Consider the following 22,287-nt stretch of genomic DNA (forward strand, 5'->3'; position numbering starts at 1 on the left):
TAATAAAATAAAAATAAAAACTATTTATAATGCTACCATTCAAAAATAACCAATGCACTGTTACTATTTTGGTATATGTCCTTCCCTACATTCCTTTTTTTTTTTTTGAGATGGAGATTTGCTCTTGTAGCCCAGGCTGGAGTGCAATGGCACGATCTTGGCTCACTGCAACCTCTGCCTCCCTGATTCAAGTGATTCATCTGCCTTAGACTCCAGAGAAGCTGGGACTATAGGTGTGCACCACTACGCCCAGCTAAATTTTTTTGTATTTTTAGTAGAGACGGGGTTTCACCATTTTGGCCAGAATAAGCCTCCAACTCCTGACCTCAGGTGATCCTCCTGCCTCAGCCTCCCAAAGTGCTGGGATTACAGGCGTGAGTCACTGAGCCCGGCCAGTTGTTTTTATTATTTTCACTGCACTGCTTTATAAATAATGCTGTGGAGAACATCACTTACAAACATTCGTAATTATTTCCATTGAATAAATTTCAAGAAATTAAATTCTTATGTCAGAGTATAGCTACTCAGCTGCTGTCTCGCAGCTCCAAATCCACTCTTTTTTTTTTTTAATTTTTTTAGATCTCGGCTAACTACAACCTCCACCTCCCGGGTTCAAGCGATTCTCCTGCCTCAGCTTCTCAAGTTGCTGGGATTACACGCATGCGTCACCCGGCTAATTTTGTTTTGTTTTGTTTTTTGTTTTGTTTTTGAGATGAAGTCTTGCTCTGTCACCAGGCTGAAGTGCAGTGGCGCGATCTCGGCTCACTGCAACCTCTGCCTCCCGGGTTCAAGAGATTCTCCTGCCTCAGCCTCCCGAGTAGCTGGGACTACAGGCACATGCCACCACGTCCAGCTAATTTTTGTTTTTGAGACGGAGTTTTGCTCTTGTTGCCCAGGCTGGATTACAATGGCGCAATCTCGGCTCACTGTAACCTCTGCCTCGCGGGTTCAAGTGATTCTCCTGCCTCAGCCTCCCAAGTAGCTGGGATTACAGGCAGGAGCCACCATGCCAGGCTAATTTTGTATTTTTAGTAGAGACAGGGTTTCACCATGTTGGTCAGGCTGGTTTTGAACTCCCGACCTCAGGTGATTCGCCCACCTCAGCCTCCCAAAGTGCTGGGATTACAGCGTGAGCCACCGTGCCAGGCCTAATTTTTGTATTTTTAGTAGAGACGGGGTTTCACCATGTTGGCGAGGCTCATCTCGATCTCTTGACCTTGTGATCCACCCACCTCAGTCTTCCAAAATGCTGGGATTACAGGCGTGAGCCACCACGCCCGGCCTAACTTTTACTTTTAGTAGAGACTAGGATTCACCATTTTGGTCAGGCTAGTCTCGAACTCCTGACCTCAGGTGATCCACCGCCTTGGCCTCCCAAAGTGCTGGGATTACAAGTGTAAGCTACTGTGCCTGGCCGAAACCCAGTCTTTTTACCTTTTTTTTTTAGAAACAGGGTCTTGCTCTGTTTCACAGGCTGGAGTGCAGCAGCAAGATCATAGCTCACTGCAGCCTTGAACTCCTGGGCTCAAGCCTTCCTCCCACCTTTGCCTCCTTAGTAGCTGGGACAACAGGCATCTAATTTTTAAATTTTTCGTAGAGATGGGGTCTCGCCATGTTGCCCAGGCTGGTCTCCAACTCTTAGGCTCAAACGATCCTCCCACCTTGGCCTCCTAAAGTGCTAGGATTATCAGCTGGAGTCACCGTGCCCAGCCCACATGACCTCTTTGTAGTTGGCTTTGTGATTCTGGGGCTGGCACTGCAGAATCTTTCCTTTGGCAGCCCGCCCTCTCTAGGGTTGCCAATAGGGGGTGCTGCAGGAGAACTGGAAAACTGAAGGAGAAACAAGGGACTTAAGACCTTGTACTTACTGTCAGCAGTAGCAGTTGGTTCCAATTTTCAGCTTTGTCTCGTACCCCCAGAGCTAGCAACCGTGCACAACCCCCGAGAGAGACACCAGCACCAACTGGCCAAGGGCCTTCCACAGAGGACTGGGTCCTAGCTCCGTCCAAGCCCTCATCAGGGCAGCTGGATTCTGAGATCCCCAGGCTCTTCCCTTGGGTTTCCAGACTGAGGGATAGAAGATGGCTACTTCCTGCACCTACTATTTGTTATCCCAGTGCTTTTTTTTTTTTTTCTTTTTTGAGACGGAGTCTTGCCCTTTCTCCTAGGCTGGAGCACACTGGTGTGATCTCAGTTCAATGCAACCTCTGCCTCCTAGGTTCACTTGATTCTCGTGCCTCGGCCTCCTGAGTAGTTGGGATGACAGGCGCCACCTGCCACGCCCAGCTAATTTTTGTATTTTTAGTAGAGACGGGGTTTCTCCATGTTGGCCAGGCTGGTCACAAATTCCTGATCTCAGGTGATCCACCCGCCTCGGCCTCCCAAAGTGCTGGGATTACAGGTGTGAGCCACCGCACCTGGCCCCGATAAAAGCATTTTTAAGGCTCTTGGTGTGGGCTACTAAACTGCCTTTCAGAAAGGCTTTAAATTTGCATTCTCATGAGTTTCATAGCACTAAATCTGCACACTGGCTATAGGGTAGATTAAGCAGGTTTTTTGCAGGTTAGCTTACTTCTCTACAACCATGTTTGTACCAGGTATTTTCAACTTAAGAAATAAATTTGACAGGTGAAAAGTGGTATTATTATTATTATTATTATTATTTGAGACGGAGTCTTGTTGTCTTGCCCAGGCTGGAATACAGTGGCGGGATCTCGGCTCACTGAAACTTCTGCCTCCCGGGTTCAAGCAATTCTCCTCCCTCAACCGCCCTGGGACTACAGGCACCTGCAACCACACCCGGCTAATTTTTTTTTGTATTTTTAGTAGAGATGGTGTTTCACCATACTGGCCAGGCTGGTCTTGAACTCCTGACCTTGTAATCCGCCCGCCTCGGCCTCCCAAAGTGCTGGGATTACAAGCATGAGCCACCGCACCCGGACCAAGAATATGCATTTTTAACAAGCTCCCTGTTTTACCCACACTTTGGAAAGTTGGTTATAGGATAGTGTTAAAAAACAAATGCTGTAAGTTCAAAGGTAAAATGAACCAGATAATTCCATTCAGATAACACTACCAACTTGTGCTCTTGATACCCTGGGTCTCGGTGCTAATCATCTGACTTTCAGTGGTTCCTGCTGAATCATCAGAGACCAGTAGGTGGAATGGTTGTCCTATTTCTAACCACTCAGGGCAAGAAGAACCAAAAGTACATCCTCTGCAGGCCACAGGTTAGTAGGTTATACACACAGGTAGCAGGATGTTAGGTAACAGGCTTAGAGCAACGTCGTCCACTAGCTTTAGATGACCTTACCTAAGTTGGCCTGCCATGTGCTACACTGTGTTCCAGCAACCTACCTGTATAAAACTTCATCAGGGAAGGTACCAACAACTTGGTGGAGAGAGGATGGTTCTCAATCATTTCAAAAAACTTCTGGGTTCGTGGCTGAACAGCAGGGTTGGTCATAAACATGACTTCTACCAGTTTGGCCACCAAATATGGGTTTCGGATGTAGTTCTGGTTGCACAACATCACAACAAGGAACATCACAATATCCTGAGTACAGGGCTCATAAAGCGCCTGGGGAGAGTATCTGAACAGAGGCAAGAAGAGCAAGAAAGAGACTGCTGAGAAACTGCTGAGAAACTCATCTTGGGTGAAGGCTGGTGTCAGTAAGTGAGGAGGGGAAGGCAGGATAAATAGGTTTAGGAGTGCCCTTGAACTCGTTCAGTTTACAGTGACTTTTTTTTTTTTGAGACAGAGTCTCGCTCTGTCGCCCAGGCTGGAGTGCAGTGGCGCGATCTCGGCTCACTGCAAGCTCCGCCTCCCAGGCTCACGCCATTCTCCTGCCTCAGCCTCCTGAGTAGCTGGGACTACAGGCACCCGCCACCACGCCCGGCTAATTTTTTTTGTATTTTTAGTAGAGATGGGGTTTCACCATGTTTGCCAGGATGGTCTCGATCTCCTGACCTCGTGATCCGCCCACCTCGGCCTCCCAAAGTGCTGGGATTACAGGCATGAGCCATTGCCCCCAGCCTATTTTTTTTTTTTTTTTTTTTTTTTGAGATGGAGCCTCGCTGTGTTGCCCAGGCTGGAGTGCAGTGGCACAATCTTGGCTCACTGAAACCTCCGCCTCCAAAGTTCAAGCGATTCTCCTGCCTCAGCCTCCTGAGTAGCTGGGACTACAGGTGCCTGCCACCATGCCCAGCTAACTTTTGTATTTTTAGTAGAGATGGGGTTTCACCATGTTGGCCAGGATGGTCTTGATCTTTTGACCTCATGATTTGCCCACCTTGGCCTCCCAAAGTGCTGGGATTACAGGCATGAGCCATTGCACCCAGCCTACAGTGACTATTCACACTGTAACAAGACAGATTTAAAACCAAACATGGTTACTGGCTGTAGCTTGTTATATTAACTATAAACAAAACCTATGATCAAATCAGATAAACTTCACAAAAGATCATCACTACCAAAACATACAAATTTTGATAGTTTTTTTTTAATCTCTGCTGAAAATGAGAATAAATGAAATTTTTCAAATAGGTGTCTTTTGTATCACTGTGCATAGAACAAATTTTAAAATGTGACTTGAGTTGCTTAAATTCCAAGGTTGGTTTTTCAACAAATAAACCATGTTTTTGAGTCACTTTTAAAATTTCATACCAATCAAAATCACGTGTCACCAATGATTTGGTTTTTTTTGTGTATGTTGCCCAGGTTGGAGTGTAGTGGCATGATCTCTGCTCATTGCAACCTCTGCCTTGATTTGGGCTTTTTTTTAAAGGCAGCTTTTATGACAGCAATATAACTTGCTCCATTTACTTTTGGCCCTTATTTTAAAATCATTTATACTAATTTTGTTTTTTTCCTGTTGTTTGTTACAAAACTTTCACGATTTGTATTCTGTGACTGGGGACCTATACTATTTATTTATTTATTTTTTAAAGAGATGCAGACTTGCTGCGTTGCCCAGACTGGTCTTGAACTAGGCTCAAGCAATCCTCCTGCATGTCTGGGACTATAAGCATGAGCCACAGTGCCCAGCATGACTTTTACTTTTCACAATAGACTTCACATACCACTCCCTCAGCTAGCCATAGGTGCTATCATGGTGCCAAGGGATTGAAATTGTAATTCTTCTAACTTGTAATGTTTTAGAAATAAAATGTTAATTTGATAAACCAAATAAGGATTTGAAAAAAAAATTAAAACCCTACAATACCAGTTAGAAATTCAAACCATTTTTTGGTAAGCATTCTCCAATTTTACAATTGAGACAAATTTTAGTACAAAATATAGATGTGGATATTTCTGGGTTTGGGTTGTTCATTCAGACATTTATAAACTGTTTCCTCCTTCTGTTGCTCAGAAACACATATTTAACTATTAGAAATTCAACTCAATTTTCACAGAATACATTATCTGCACTGTTAATCCTGCCTCTGTCTTTGAGATATTATTGGAATTGGACTGGTGCCACAGTTGGATTTATTTTTTCCAGTCTCTAGGCAGCATTCAGTTAAAACAGTTACATCAAATTTCAGGCATGAAATGGAGGTTTGCAACATAGCTCAGAATATTATAGTATTATGCATAAAAACATATTAGAACTATGTAAAATATTAAAGGCACTTACTGTACAATAAAAAATAAAAATTCTGCAACATCTTCTACATAAAACTCAGGCAACGCTGCAAATACCTTGGGGACATCTGAATTTAAAGGCAATGTTATACTGTCAAAGAGAAAAAAAGCACAATTTATGAAATGAAATTATGGTACATCAAACTACAAGGAGTATTACATTACCATCGGATAAGTATTTCATTTGGGGAAAAAACTCATTCTGTAATACAACTATGTAATAAATACATAGGCAAAGAAACTACAACCAGAAATGAACAGGGAATAATGAAGACAGCGCATATGCAAGGGTATGTGCGAAATGTTTTCCTTTTCTTGATTTCTTTTTTTTCTCCCCTGAGATGGAGTCTCACTCTGTCACGCAGGCTGGAGTGCAGTGGTGCAATCTTGGCTCACTGCAACCTCCACTTCCCCGGTTCAATCGATTATCATGTCTCAGCCTCCCGAATAGCTGAGATTACAGGCACGTGCCACCACACCTGGCTAATTTTTGTATTTTCAATAGAGACAGGGTTTCACCACGTTGGCTAGGCTGGTCTCGAACTCCTGACCTCAAGTGATCCACCCGTCTTGGCCTCCCAAAGTGCTGGGATTACAGGTGTGAGCCACCACACCTGGCCCTTTTCTTGATTTTTTTTTTTTTTTTTTTTTTTTTTTGAGACAGAGTCTCACCCTGTCACCCAGGCTGGAGTACAGTGGCGTGATCTCGGCTCACTGCAACCTCTGCCTCCTGGGTTCAAGCAATTCTTGTGCCTCAGCCTCCCGAGTAGCTGGGATTACAGGCGCCCACCACCACACCTGGCTAATTTTTGTATTTTTAGTAGAGACGGGGTTTCACCACGTTGGCCAGGATGGTCTCGAACTCCTGACCTCAAGTGATCTGCCTGCCTCAGCCTTTCAAAGTACTGGGATTACAGACGTGAGCCACCGCGCCCAGCCTTCCTGATTTCTTGTTAAGGTTAATGCAATAAGTAAAATGGGAAGGAAATAAAAAGGTCCTATTTTGTCATTTTGTGCAACTCAAACTGAAACAACAGAGCTACACACATTTTTTTTTTTTTTTTGAGATGGAGTCTTGCTCGTCACCCAGGCTGGAGTGCAGAGACGTGATCTCAGCTCACCGGAAGCTCCGCCTCCCAGGTTCACGCCATTCTCCTGCCTCAGCCTCCTGAGTAGCTGGGACTACAGGCACCCGCCACAGCGCCCAGCTAATTTTTTGTATTTTCAGTAGAGACGGGGTTTCACCGTGTTAGCAAAGATGGTCTTGATCTCCTGACCATGTGATCCACCCGCCCTGGCCTCCCAAAGTGCTGGGATTACAGGCGTGAGCCACCGCACCCGGCCTACACACGTATTTTAAATAATATTTTCCACGCCTTCACGGGTCTTGGGCCAATCTCACCAACATCAGTGAACCAGAGACTTCATAACAGTAAAATAATAATAATAATAAATAAAACAAAAATGGTTGCCTGGAGGAGATGACCAGTTGATGACAAAGTGATCAACAATGTTCTTAGCTCACTCTCTGAATTAGGTGGGTATTCCTGGACCCAGTGCTTAGGAGGGCCTAATATTATCTCCAGCTTTTGGCTTCCAATTTATAGATTTCTCTTTCTATCAATCAAAGACTTTATAGCAAATTTTAAAGAAAACTTGTCAAAATTAAAATAATAGGTGTTGACATTTGCCTATTATTGTAACTAATTACAGGGAAAACACCTATCAATATAACTACATAATCTATATAAATGCAATCTGGAAACTGAGAAGTGAATTCTCTTTTTTTTTTGGGTGGGGACAGAGTCTCACTCTGTCGCCCAGGCTGGAGTGCAGTAGCATGATCTCGGCTCACTGCAACCTCCGCCTCCCGGGTTCAAACGATTCTCATGCCTCAGCCTCCTGAGTAGCTATGACTACAGGCATCTGCCACCAAGCCTGGCTAATTTTTGTATTTTTAGTAGAGACACGGTTTCACCATGTTGGCCAGGCTGGTCTTGAACTCCTGACCTCAAGTTATCCATCTGCCTCAGCCTCCCCCAAAGTGCTGGGATTACAGGCGTGAACCACTGCGCCTTGCAGAGAAGTGAATTCTTGATAAAGAAAGGGTTTTGGTTTTAGTTATCAACTTTGAAGGACAATAAAGACAACATAGCCCAGCCAAGGAGGGACGAGGGAAACAGGAAGAAGCACACTCACTCGGGATATGCGGGGTCCAGGATGCGGAGCAGCAGCTGAATGAGAAGGCCATAAAAATTCAGACATCTTCTCAGGAAGCTCTCGTCAAGTAGGCCAGCATCAGCACAGGCCTTGCACCGTACCAGTTTCTGTGGAAGCAGGGATGTCCCCACCCAAAGATCAGTCAGTAGCTAAGTCCCTACAGGGGGACTGGGCAGGGACTGGGGCCAGGAGATGGGAAATTTGGGTTCCAGAGCTTCTAGAGCTTCATCTCTTAACTAGCTATAAGATGCTGGTTGTGTCTCAAGACCTTTTTCCTGAGAAAAACAAAGGCGTGGCAAGCAAACCACCGAGTACCACCAGGCCTAGCACACAGTTAAAGCCCAAAATGTTGAGTTCCAACAGTCACAAGTAAATAACCTGACGAGGAGAGGGTGGCGACAGGGAGGCCCTTTGGGTGTCAGGGTGGTTAGTGGGAAAAAGCCAAACAATCAGTGTTTGAATTCCAGTGTCGCCTCTTACGAGCTGCCCTCGGGCAAAATGCTGGCCACTAAGGATGGAATTCCTACCTAGAGGCCTGTTGACAGAATTACACACACATGCATGCACACACTGATGTATACATTTAAGCAGTTTTTATGTTTCTTATTTATTTATTTTGAGACAGAGTCTTGCTCTGTTGCCCAGGCTGAAGTGCAGTGGCGCGATCTTGGCTCACTGCAACCTCTGCCTGCCAGGTTCAAGCAATTCTCCTGCCTCAGTCTCCCGAATGGCAGAGATTTCAGTCGTGTGCCACCACACCCAGTTAATTTTTGTATTTTTAGTAGAGACGGGGTTTCACCATGTTGGCCAGGCTGGTCTCGAACTCCTGACCTCAAGTGATCTGCCTGCCTCGGCCTTTCAAAGTGCTGGGATTACAGGTGTGAGCCACCATGCCTGGCAATTTAAGCAGTTTATAGATCCCCTTGAAACACATCTGTGGACTGCTTAGGGGGGTCCACAGACCCCAGATAAGGGCCCCTGGTTAATTGTGCATCTTGAAGAAGTCTAGTCTATTAGTAAATAAAACTGAAATCTTAACTGGTACTAGAAAGCTATGTCAGGTAAACTTTCCACATATTATCCTACTGTTCAACAGAATGCATGACCAGCTAACACTCAGGTTTATAACTGGAACATGAATAGAAGAAAAATGCATAAATTTGCTATCTATGCTTTATTCGTACAATGTCAGCTGGCATATGTTTTTAGCTATGTCTCACCAGCAAGAATATTCCCATCTATAGTTAGGTTTTGTGTGATGAATCATTTTCAATTAAAAAGAAAGAATGAGGGGCAAAGGAAAGAGATCTTTCCACTACCACAGATACTCTGTCAAATATCATGGAAATGCATGGCTAGATATACTGGATGAGTGTTGGGGCGAGGCGGTGGGAGACAGCAGGTGAGGAGGGCCCTGCATAAGGCAGGGAAGGAGAGGTGATTTTTGTTGTTGTTGTCTTTTTTTTTTTTTGAGACGGAGTCTCGCTCTGTCGCCCAGGCTGGAGTGCAGTGGCGCGATCTTGGCTCACTGCAAGCTCTGCCTCCCGGGTTCATGCCATTCTCCTGCCTTAGCCTCCCGAGTAGCTGGGACTACAGGCGCCCGCCACCACGCCCGGCTAATTTTTTTTTGTATTTTTAGTAGAGACGGGGTTTCACCGTGTTAGCCGGGATGGTCTCCATTTCCTGACCTCGTGATCCGCCCGCCTAGGCCTCCCAAAGTGCTGGGATTACAGGTGTGAGCCACTGCGCCTGGCCAAGGGAGGCGATGTTAAACTGAGAATCATAAAACCCATTAAGAATTCATAGTCACAGCAGAAGCATATCTATCCATATTCTGTCCTGAGACTGAAATCATTATATACACATATAAGTAAGGTATCAACAGGTTTTAAAATATACTATTTTATCGGAAGGGAAAAGAATAACAAAGAAAAAGTGAGGACACTAAACTGCTCACTCAAGGCATATATTCTGTTGGGAAAATTATCACTATGAGGCTGGTCTATAATTATTCCACTTAGCTATACAAACCTTAAGCTGAGTTTTACAGCGCTTCAGCATTTCACGGTGTCTAGTTGCCAGTGGGGAATCTTTCCATTGGCTTTCATTATTTTTCAAATCTTCTACAGTTCTGAAATCAAAGACTAACAGTCAAATGAAAGAAAACAGCCGGATCCATCTTACCCATTCATCTTGCCCATTTCACTGACTCTCACACGCAGTTGTTTGTTTTCGCATTGTAACATCTTTAAAATCAGAGAATATCTTACAACCAGCGGCAAGTCATAGTTTAATTGGCAGCATTTCTCTTTCTTTTTTTTTTTTTTTAAGACAGAGTCTCGCTCTGTCACCAGGCTGGAGTGCAGTGCTGCAATCTCAGCTCACTGCAACCTCCGCCTCCTGGGTTCAAGTGATTCTCCTGCCTCAACCTCCCAAGTAGCTGGGATTACAGGTGCTCACCACCATGCCCAGCTAATTTTTTCTATTTTTAGTAGAGATGAGGTTTCACTATATTGGGCAGGCTGGCCTCAAACTCCTGACCTTGTGGTCTGCCTGCCCCAGCCTCCCAAAGTGCTGGGATTACAGGCATGAGCCACCGCGTCCAGCCATATTTTTCTTTCTTATTGGTTCCTAAAACAATGATGAGTCTTTGAATGGATGGCACTATAGATTTGGTGAATATAATCATCTTTTTTTGTTGCAAGAAAGTACATTGTTCCCTTATTTTTCTGGGAGGGAAAAAAAGAAGTCTCTCATGAAAATTCAAGGTTACTTTGCCTATTCAATTACCCAAAACAAAAGGCTATTTTACTAATGGCATCGTCCTTTACAACTGTTCCCTCTGCTCGGAATGCTCTTCTCTGAGGTTATCTCTGGCTTTGCTCGTTCACTCCCCTCAGGTGTCTGCTCAAACACCATCTGTCTCTGCAGTAAAGGCTTCCCCATCACCTAATAGGCTGCATATTTTGAAAACCAACTCACTTAACACTATTTCAACCACTTTCTATCATGACGTTGTGTGTAATACTAGAGGTTGCTAAATCTCCAAAAGCTACATTTCCTAGACTCCCCTCCTGCCAGCATTTCTGTAAGACCTAGTTTTCACTGAGATGAACCCTCACTGAAGGCAGGGTGAGTACTGTGAAGTGACTGCGTGATTGCATGATCCTTCTGGAAGTACAGTGGTAGAGGGGTTTTGGCTGAAGCTGTGGCAGAGGCTGTGCTGTCAGGCTGACCTCCAAAGCAGCTTCCTTGTTCAAAGTATAGCTCTGGGAATCTTCTATTATAGCCATTCCAATGATTCAGTAAACCAACTAGTTCCCCTTTCTGCTTATCCCAGAAGAATTGGATTCTTTCGTCTACAACTGAAACATGAGTATGGTAGACAAAAGAATGGCTCCTCCAAACTTGTTGCATCCGAATCCTTCGAGGGAACCTGTGAACATGTGATCTCCCATGGTGAAAGGGACGTTGTAGATGTGATTAAGGGTATGGATTTGAGATGGGAAGAGTATCTTGGATGATTTTGGAGGGCCCAATATAATCACAAACGTCCTTCTAAGAGAAAAAAGGACTCAGAGACAGAGAAGGAGATGTGACAATGGGACAATGGAAGCAAAGGTCAGAGAGAGAAAGAGATCTTGTTGTTGTCTTTTTTTTTTTTAGACTGAGTCTCGCTCTATTGCCCAGGCTGGAGTAAAGTGGCATCATCTGGCTCACTGCAACCTCTGACTCCCGGGTTGAAGCGATTCTCCTGCCACAGCCTCCCAAGTAGCTGGAATTATAGACACCTGCCACCAGGCCTGGCTAACTTATATTTTTGGTAGAGATGGGGTTTCAACACGTTGGCCAGGCTGATCTCGAACTTCTGACCTCAAATGATCCACCTGCCTTGGCCTCCCAAAGTGATGGGATTACAGGTGTGAGCCACGTGCCCAGCCTTGTTTTTTGCTTTTTTGAGACAGGGTCTCTCACTCTGTTGCCCTGGAGTGCAGTGGCATGATCTCAGCTCATTGCAACCTCTACCTCCTGGGTTCAAATAATTCTCGTGCCTCAGCCTCCTGAGTAGTGGCGACTACAGGGGTGCGTTACCATGCCTGGCTAATTTTTGTATTTTTTGGTAGAAAAGGGTTTCACCATGTTGGCCAGGTGGGTCTCAAACTCTTGACTTCAAGTGATCCACCCACCTCAGCCTCCCAAAGTGCTGCGATACACCAGGCAAGTGAAGGAAATCTAAAGATGCTATGTTGCTGGCTTTGAAAATACAGTAAGGTGGGGTGGGGTGGGGTGGGGGGTGATGATGAGCAGAGGAACGGAACGTAGGCAGCTTTCAGAAGATGGAAAAGGCAAAGGAGATTCTCCCCTAGAGCCTCTGGAGGGAATGCAACCTTCATCTTCTTTTTTTGAGACAGAGTCTCGCTCTGTCTCCCAGGCTGGAGTGCCAGTGATGCAATCTCAGCTCACTGCAACCTCCGTCTCCCGTGTTCAAGCGATTCTCCTGCCTCAACCTCTTGAGTAGCTGGGACTACATGCATGCACTACCATGACCGGCTAATTTTTGTATTTTTAGTAGTGACGAGGTTTCACCATGTTGGCCAGGCTGGTCTCAAACTCCTGACCTCATGTGATCTGCCCACCTCGGCCTCCCAGTGTTGGGATTACAGGCGTGAGCCACTGCGCTGGGCCGATTTTAGGACTCCTGACCTTCAGAACTGTAATATGTGTTGTTTTAAGTGACTAAAGTTGTGGTAATTTGTTGTTGCAGTCATAGGAAACTAAGATAATGACCTATATGGCTACGGGTATCACAAGAGTTTATAGGTAACAGGCCTTCATGAAAAAAATGGGGCTCTGGGATCAGTTCTTTGATTGGGCTGCATGGTGAAGATACAATTAGTATTTGAGGATGGAACACTGGTAGCCCAAGGCTCTGAGTAGAAAAACAGCTATATAAATGATCCCTGGTGATCTGGAGTGAGGATGTGGAGTGGCTACCTCTAATTATGTGGTGGAGTTTATAGAAAAAAAAAATGACAGGCTTCAGATTTTAAATTCTTATCTCCAGGAAATGTGAATTAATCAGGAGTTTCTAAGACTGTTGTTAAAGGAAAGGAGCAGCTCCAGTTCTACAAATTACAGTACAGAAGAAATTAATAACTTTGCTGGACCTCTTATCTGAAAGTTAAGGCAAAGACTGGGACCCAAAGGGTTCAAATGGAGGAGTTTGGGAGAACTAGCTGACTCCAAGTACCTAAATCTCTAAATTCCCTGAGCCTTGCTTGCTAGCAGAAGCAGTTTCTATAATGATCTCATCGGAGATAGTCACCTTGCAGGGTAATGCTATTTTCCCCTAGGTTCTATCCCATCATCCCTCTTTGCTTCCAGAACCACAGCTAGAGTCAGATCAAGGACTGTCCTTATGGCATTATTACAAAATTGGATGCAACAGAAGCACATATTTGAAGAAAAAAAATGGCAAGATTTGCTAATGTGTTATGCTAGTTTTCTATTGCTGCTGTAACAAGTTACCACAACCTCAGTGGCTCCAAACCACACAATTATAGTCTTAGAGTTCTGGAAGTCTAAAAGGGGTCAGCAGGGATGGTTCCTTCTGGAGGCTCTAGGGGAGAACAAGTTTCCTCGCCTTTTCCAGCTTCCAGAGGTTACCGGATTGGCTCATGACCCCAAACCACTCCAACATCTGCTTCCCCATCACATTCCATCTCTCCCTGTGACCCTCCTGATTCCCTCTTATGAAGACCTTTGCAATGACACTGGACCTACCCACATAATCCAGGATAATCTCCCTACCTCAAGATCATGAACCTGATATCACAGCTGCAAAGTCCCTTTAATCAAGTTAGATAACATATTCACAGGTTCCGAGACCAGGATGTGGGCACCTTTGAGATGCCATTACTCTACCAACCACATATGTACTGCAGAAACATGACGGTTATGTAGGATTATGTATGGGAATGGATTCTGAGGATGCTTGATCAGCAAGAGAAGAAAATGCTGATATACTTCTATGTAGGGCTAAAATCACTGACATGATTATACCTACCAGAGACCCTGAATTCAGTATTATTCTGAGTTCGGAGAGGTTCATATTGTGCAACCAACTAGTTGACCGAAACTCTGAATTGACAGTGACCTATACTGAATGAAGCTGAGTTGCCAAATATTCTTTGATCTAATTCAGAGGAAATGATTCAAAACTTAAAGAGCTTGGAAAATTAAGGTGGATTTAGTTTATGTGATTTGCTCAGATAATCCGCTTTCCAATACGCATATACACACCCCAACTATGTCCTAGAAGATACTTCTTAAATCACAGCATTGAAAAATACACAGATGAGGTGAACATAAATGTCTCTGGAAAGCACAATAAAGGCTATCTGCTGCAAGCCAGGAGCAAAGGTTCTAGATGGTTCCATTGAAATGGACCCTCTAAAGCCAGTGGGAGTGACTGTATCCCAGGAGGTAATCCATCGGAGGATAAAGAAACAGATAAATCCAATATCATAGTTTGAATTTTTTATAAGCTTCTCTCAGTAATTGATATTATAAGCTGATAAAATCATTAGATATAAGGAAAACTTGAACAGAAAATTAACAAACTTGGCCTAAATAATATATGTGGAACACTGTAAAAACAACACGGATAGCAGTCTTTTCAGGTCTACTAACGTAAAAGGCTATAAAGTAAATTTCAATAAACTTCAAAAGACACAAATCACATAAAATATATTTTCTTACCATGATGGAATTTAGCTAGAAATCAATTAACAAAAGATACATAGACAAATACCCTAAGAACCTGGAATTTAAATAATATATTTTGAAATAACCCACAGGTTATATAAGAACAAACAAAAATTAGAAAACATTTTGAACTGAGTAATAAGATAATGATATAACAAAAATGAGGGATGCAGCTAAGGTCACACTAAGAGGGAAACAAAATAGTCTTAAATATACACATAAGCGAAAGGGCTGGAAAGGATGATCTAAATATCCACCTCAAGAGGCAGTAGAAAGCCAATTAAAATGGGCCAGGTGCAGTGGCTCACACCTGTAATCCCAGCAAGGCCTAGGCAGGCGAATCACCTGAGGTCAGGAGTTTGAGACCAGCCTGACCAACATGGAGGAACCCTGTCTCTACTAAAAATACAAAATTAGCTGGGCGTAGTGGCACATGCCTGTAATCCCAGCTACTCAGGAGGCTGAGGCAAGAGAATCACTTGAACCTGGGAGGCAGAGGTTGAGGTGAGCCAAGATTGCACCATTGCACTCCTGCCTGGGCAACAAGCCTGTGCAACAAGAGTGAAACTCCTCTCAAAAACTAAAATAAATAAATAAAAGCAGAAATAATAAGGATCCTACAGACATTAAAATGATAAAAGGATATTATGAACAACTTCATGCCAAAACATTTTCAAACTTTAGAAAAACTGACACAAGATGTAACGAAAATCTAAATAGTCTTATATATATTAATTGACTTAAATCCATAATTAAAAACACCCCACACAGAAAACTCTTAAGCCCTGACAACTTCATCACTGAATTTTTTCTGACATTTAAGGAAGAAACAACATAATTCTTATACAATAAACTCTTCCAGGGAACATAAAAAACAGGAGAATATTCTCCAGTTCTTTTTTTTTTTTTCTTTTGTTGAGACAGTCTCACTCTTGCTCAGGCTGGAGTGCAGTGGCTCGGTCTTGGCTCACTACAACCTCCGCCTCCCGGGTTCAAGCGATTCTCCTGCTACAGCCTCCCAAGTAGCTGGGATTACACGCATGCACCAACCATGCCCAGCTAATTTTTGTTATTTTTAGTAAGAGACAGGTTTTCACTATGTTGGCCAGGCTAGCATCCAACTCCTGACCTCAGGTGATCCGTCCGCCTCGGCCTCCCAAAGTGTTGGGATTACAGGCGTGAGCCACTGTGCCCAGCCCCCAGTTTCTTCTATAAGGCAGCATAACCTTGATACCAAAATTTGAGATGCACTTAACAAGAAATGAAAATTACAGGTCAGGCTTTCTTTTGAACAGATGCAAAAATCCTAAACAGAATATTAGCAAATTGTATATCCAATTAGATATAAAAACATTAATATAAAAGTTAAGTTTACTCCAGGAAAGAAAGACTGGTTTAATAACAGAAAACCAACTGATATAATTCAACCACATTAACAGAATAGAGAAGAAAAAAGTCTAGTCTCCTCAATAGATATGGCAAAAGTATTTAATAAAATTCAACCACTGCTAAGGGAACTAACTATTGAAATAAAAGGAAATTTTCTTAATCTGGTAACTGAGGATATATAGAAAGCTTTCCTCCACCAAATGAAACAAGATGGAAATTTCGAGGTTATTTCTATTCAACATTGTACTAAAAATTACAGCCTGGGCACTAAGGCATGAAAAAAAAAGTACAAGAAATAAAATTGTCATCATTTATAGACATGATTATGTGTAGAAAGTAAATCATAAAGAATTTGCAGAGTTAACTATTAGAATTAGTAAGTGATTTTAGGCCAGGCACGGTGGCTCACACCTGTAATCTCAGCACTTTGGGAGGCGGAGGCAGTCGGATTGCCTGAGGTCAGGAATTTGAGACCAGCCTGACCAACGTGGAGAAACCCTGTCTCTACAAAAAATACAAAAAATTGGGCCAGGTGCGTGGGCTCACGCCTATAATGCCAGCACTTTGGGAGGCCGAGGTGGGCGGATCACAAGGTCAGGAGATCAAGACCATCCTGGCTAACAAGGTGAAACCCCGTCTCTACTAAAAATACAAAAAATTAGCTGGGCGTGGTGGTGGGCGCCTGTAGTCCCAGCTACTCAGGAGACTGAGACAGGAGAATTGCTTGAACCCAGGCGGCAGAGATTACAGTGAGCCGAGATCACGCCATTGGACTCCAGCCTGGACTACAGAGCGAGACTCCATCAAAAAAAAAAAAAAAAAAAAAAAAAAAAAATTGGCCAGGCGTGGTGGTGCACATCTGTAATCCCAGCTACTCAGGAGGCTGAAGCAGGAGAATCGCTTGAACCTGGGAGGCAGAGGTTGCACTGAGCTGAGATCGTACCACTGCACTCCAGCCTGGGCAACAGAGCAAGACTCCATCTCAAAAAAAAAAAAAAAAAAAGAATTAGTAAGTGATTTAAGCAAGGTAGATACAGAGATATAAATATGATTCAGTTTCTCTCATAGCCAGACTACGCAGGTTCTAGACCAAAAAGCAGAAGTGGCATCATTATTATTGCAGATAACCTGCTCAAAAATATTTGCTTCTGTGTTCCTGTGACTTCTGTTTGTTGGTGTTAGTACACAGGAAAAAATGCTTAGAGTAAGAAACACAACCATGGTGCTAATGAATTGGAAATTTGAGGCTGCTATCTGGCCATTTTGGACCCCTCATGCCACAGAACAAGCCAAAAAGAGAATTACATGTAGGCAGGAGTAAATGATCTTGGTTATCAAGGGAAACCATGGTTACTTTTTCACAGTCCAGGGAAGAAGGGGTATGTCTGAAACTCAGGGGATCCTTTAAACTTTTAAAGTTTGAAGTGCCTCCTGGTAATGTATGCCCAGTGGGAAAAGTTAATGGAAGTCTGTAGTAACCATAAACAGAGTGAAATACCCAGGGTTCAGAACTCTCAGAAATCAAGGTTCGGATCACTTCACCAGGTAAAGAACTCTGGACAACTGAGCAACACGGTTGTGGCACTGGAGGCAGACAGAACACTATAAAACGTACATACCTCCCCCAACATTCAAAACTACTGTTCACAATGGAATTGCTTGCCCCTGAGAAAAAGTGGTAACTCAGGCAATCCCAGGACACGGTATCATGGCACATACCTATTGAGCTCCCGGATAGCCCGGAGTCTGCGGATATAGCGACGGCAACTAGGCAGAATAGAGAGGTGGTGAGCATGCAGGGTGAGAAAGAAGCACTCCGTAGGGAATTTCGGCTCAGAAAATGGAGGCTGATCACCATCTAGGAAAAATAACATCATTCCCTAAATAAAATCTATTACATGTCTCAATCAGAGAAAAAGCTGAATTCAGAAGAGAAAATTACATTTGAATTTTTATGAAGTTTAAAGATACTTTTTATTTGTTTATTTATTTATTTGTTTATTTATTTATTTGAGATGGACTTTTGCTCTTGTCACCCAGGCAGAAGTGCAATGGCACGATCTTGGCTTACTGCAAATTCTGCCTCCCAGGTTCAAGTGATTCTCCTGCCTCAGCCTCCCTAGTAAGCTGGGATTATAGGCGTGTGCCACCACTCCTGGCTACTTTTGCATTTTTAGGAGAGACGAGGTTTCACCATGTTGCTCAGACTGGTCTCGAACTCCTGACCTCAGGCAATCTACCCTCCTTGGCCTCCCAAAGTGCTGGGATTACAGGCGTGAGCCACCATGCCCGGCCAGAAGTTTAAGGATACTTTTGCAATTATAAACTTAAACAATACTACAAGAAGAAGAGAATTCCTGTTAGCTCCATTCAAGGACCACCGTATTCTGTCCTACCTCATTAAATGTGCATACAGATGTCCATCACAATCTTTTTTTTTTTTTTTTTGAGAGGGTCTTACTCTGTCACCTAGTGTCACCTAGGCTGCAGTGCAGTGGTAAGATCACAGGTCACTGCAGCCTCAATTTCCTGGGCTCAGGCAATCCTCCTGCCTCAGTCTCCTGGGTGGCTGGGAACACAGGCATGTGCCACCATGCTGGGCTAATTTTTTTCTTTGTAGACATGGGCTTTCCTTATTTTGCCCAGGCTGGTCTTGAACTCCTGGGCTCAAGCTATCCTCCCACCTCAGCTTCCAAAAGTGCTGGGATTATGGATGTGAGCCACCATTCCCAGCCCATCAACAATCTTTGGTGATGTCCCTTACTGATGTATTGTATAAAATCTCCATTTTTCAACACAATACAGAAATATTTAAATCTCGAAATGGTATTAAATTATGTTAATAAATTACTGATTCCAGGGCCGTTTCCCTGCATATTTCTTTTTTCTAATTTTTTTCTATTATAAATAATGGTATTACTGGGAGGATTTATGTAAACAAAATTATTCCTTTTTCCTCCAACTTTGGGAATATAACCTGAAAAGTAGAATTATTGAGAACGGTATTATAATTTTTGCTATGAATCACCAGAATTCACTTTAGATAGGTTAAATAAATTGATTAAATATCACCTACTTCTTCAAAAACTTACATTCTATTTTATCACTTTGGTTTTGGCTTTTTTATAGATATATTATGACAACTTGATTTTTTTTTTTCAATTTGTATCTGTTTTTTTTTTTTTTGAGACAGAGTCTCACTCTGTTGCCCAGGCTGGAGTGCAGTGCCGTGAACACGGCTCACTGCAAGCTCAGCCTCCTGGGTTCACACAATTCTCCTGACTCAGCCTCCTGAGTAGCTGGGATTACAGGTGCCTGCCACCACACCCACTAATTTTTGTATTTTTAGTAGAGATGGGGTTTCACCATGGTGGTCAGGCTGGTCATGAACTCCGGACCTTTTGATCTGCCCACCTCAGCCTCCCAAAGTGCTGGGATTACAGGCGCGTGCCACCATGCCCAGCTAATTTTTGTATTTTTAGTAGAGACGGGGTTTCACCATGGTGGTCAGGCTGGTCTTGAGCTCCTGACCTCGTGATCCGCCTGCCTCAGCCTCCCAAAGTGCTGGGATTATAGGTATGAGCCACCGCGCCAGGTCTACTGTATTAATTTTTATTATGTTTCTCTACCTCTTAAGTTCATTTTATGGTGAGGTGGTAACAATCTGTGAGGAACTACTAACACGCAGACAAGAGGGCAGTGTTTTAATGACCGAGTCACGAACACAGTACTCACAGAGTTCAGTCAGCCAGTCGTTCACATCTTCCATCGTTGCATTCACACGCGTCTCATCATTGGGAAGAGTAATCCGACATCTTGGGTGAAAAATATACGTGGGATCAACTGTTTCTAACTTGATTTTTGTACTTAGCTGCTGCAGTACCCAAAGGAAATTCAGCATAAATCCATCTGTAGACACCAATCTATCATCTGTCTGTGAAAGTTGAAAAGAAAAAGTATTTTTAAACATTAAAAAAAATTTTTTTTGAGATGGGGTCTCACTCTGTTGCCCAGGCTGGAGCGAAGGGGTGTGATCTCGGCTGCAACCTCCGCCTCCCAGGCTCAAGCAATCCTCCCACCTTAGCCTCCCAAGTAGCTGGGACCTAAAGTGATCCGCCCACCTCAGCTTCCCAAAGTGCTGGGATTACAGGTGTGAGCCACTGTGACCAGCCAAGAAAAAGTATTTAAAATAACACGAATAGAAATGTTGGCAAACTCTGTAAGAAAGCAGACTGAACTTTCAAACATAACTGTATCCTGAAGTCAATGAGAACACATATATCTCATCACCACTGTCATTCCATTAATTCTATATTAGCAGGTGCTACTTGTTGAATACCACCTATTATATAATTATTATTTATATAAGAGGCATTTTATACATTCTTTTCTTTTCTTTTTTTTGAGATGGAGTTCCACTCTTGTTGCCCAGGCTAGAATGCAGTGGCATGATCCTCGCCCACTACAACCTCCGCCTCCCGGGTTCAAGTGATTCTCTTGCCTCAGCCTCCCGAGTAGCTGGGATTACAGGCACCCGCCACCACGCCCGGCAAATTTTTTGTATTTTTAGTAGAGATGGGGTTTCACCATATTGGCCAGACTGGTCTTGAACTCCTGACCTCAGGTGATACGCCCGTCTTGGCCTCCCAAAGTGCTGGGATTACAGGCATGAGCCACCACGCCCAACCATTTTATACATTCTTTTACTGAACCATCACAATAATTCTTACAGGTCAGTAATACTGCTGTTAACATTTTATGCAGGAGGAAATAAAGACTCAGAGACCCTGAAGTGATTTGCCTGAGCCTCAAAATTAGTAAGTAGAAACACAATAAATGTTTCTTTCTCTTTCTTTTTTTTTTTGAGACAGGGTTTTACTCTGTTGCCCAGGCTGTAGTGCAGTGGTGCAAACATAGCTCACTGCAGCCTCAACCTCCTGGGCTTAAGTGATCCTCCCACTTCAGCCTCCTGAATAACTGGGTCTACAGGTCTATGCCACTACACTGGCTAATTTATTTTTTTTTTTTGTAGAGACAGGGTCTCCCGATGTTGCCCAGGCTGGTCTTGACCTCCCTGGCTCAAGTGATCCTCTTGCCTCAGCCTCCCAAGTAGCTGAAACTATAGGCATGCACCAGCCACCATGCCCAGATAACTTTTGTATATTTTGTAGAGATGGGGTCTCATTATGTTGCCAGGGCTGGTCTCAAATGCCTGGGCTCAAGTGATCCTCCCACCTCGGCCTCCCAAAGTGCTGAGATTACAGGCGTGAGCCACCATGCCCGGCCTCTTTCTCCTCTTTATTTCCCTCAAGAGCATCAAAACAAGTAGCTCCACTAGTTATCATGTGACATTGTTTCTCTAGGTGACAGCATCAGCACACTCCTGCATTAACAATATAACAATGTAACTTGATTACCTCTGTTAAGAAAAAAATAATAATACAACGATAAGAATGACAGTTAATATTGGTTGAGTGATCACTGTGTACCAGGCACCACTCTAACAGCTTTATATATAATAAACCCAGTACCAGCAGTACCCCAGCTTAGCAGATGAGGAAATGGAGGCACAGAGGAGTAAACTGTCTAAGGTCCCGCCGTTAGTAAACGGTGGAACCACGATCAGAAATCACAAGATCTGTGCTCTTCTCCCTACATGATTTTTGCTTCTGAGTATACACATCACATCATTCATTCATTATTTATTACTAATCAAGGAAGGATGCCCTTTTCTCCTCCGGCAAAGCAGCTGTAGCCACTGGCCTGTCTCACCTGGACCGAAGCACTCACGCCCTTGCAGCTGCCTCCTTGGGTCTGTTCCTGGCTGCCCCCTTCTGTTTCGGTCCATCTACATAGCAGCTTTTGTGGTTTCCCTGCTGAAAACCCTCCCGTGACAGTTCTGATCACGTAAACCTAACCCGATGGCGCCCTGCCTATCCACTCACTCCAGGACCCAACATTCCCTCCTGTTCACTCTTCTCCAGCCACAAAAGCCTGCGTGCTGGGCTTGTACCAAAGCTGCTTCGTTTCCACATTGGATAGCTCTTTTCTCAGCCACTACAATGGCTGGCTCCTTACTATGAAACAAATGTCACCTCCTCAGGGAGGCCTTTCCTGCCACCCAATCAAAAATCACCTTCAGATCTTCCTTCTGGTACCTACAGTTCTTCTCATGTCTTTTACTTTGCTCTATTTTCTTCACTGATTATACAACTGTCTAAAATCATGTATTTATATGTCTACTTGTTTATTCTGTGGAACAT

The 22,287-nt window shown here is 43.7% G+C and overlaps 1 protein-coding gene across 3 annotated transcripts in view; it reads right to left on the bottom strand.

Moving 5' to 3' along the window:
• The window catches only part of UBE4B (ubiquitination factor E4B), a 149,487-nt gene that overhangs the window by 26,306 nt on the left and 100,894 nt on the right, over window positions 1-22,287 (bottom strand). For all 3 annotated transcript variants that reach the window (XM_019010852.4, XM_019010846.4, XM_019010842.4), the window contains 6 exons: window positions 19,760-19,958; window positions 17,744-17,882; window positions 9,899-9,998; window positions 7,847-7,974; window positions 5,640-5,738; window positions 3,358-3,593 (listed from right to left, as the gene is read on the bottom strand). In XM_019010852.4, coding sequence (XP_018866397.1) covers window positions 3,358-3,593; window positions 5,640-5,738; window positions 7,847-7,974; window positions 9,899-9,998; window positions 17,744-17,882; window positions 19,760-19,958 — 901 coding nt within the window. The remainder of the gene's footprint in view (window positions 1-3,357; window positions 3,594-5,639; window positions 5,739-7,846; window positions 7,975-9,898; window positions 9,999-17,743; window positions 17,883-19,759; window positions 19,959-22,287) is intronic.

This window comes from Gorilla gorilla, chromosome 1 (assembly GCF_029281585.2).
Source record: "Gorilla gorilla gorilla isolate KB3781 chromosome 1, NHGRI_mGorGor1-v2.1_pri, whole genome shotgun sequence".
Classification (NCBI taxonomy): domain Eukaryota; kingdom Metazoa; phylum Chordata; class Mammalia; order Primates; family Hominidae; genus Gorilla; species Gorilla gorilla.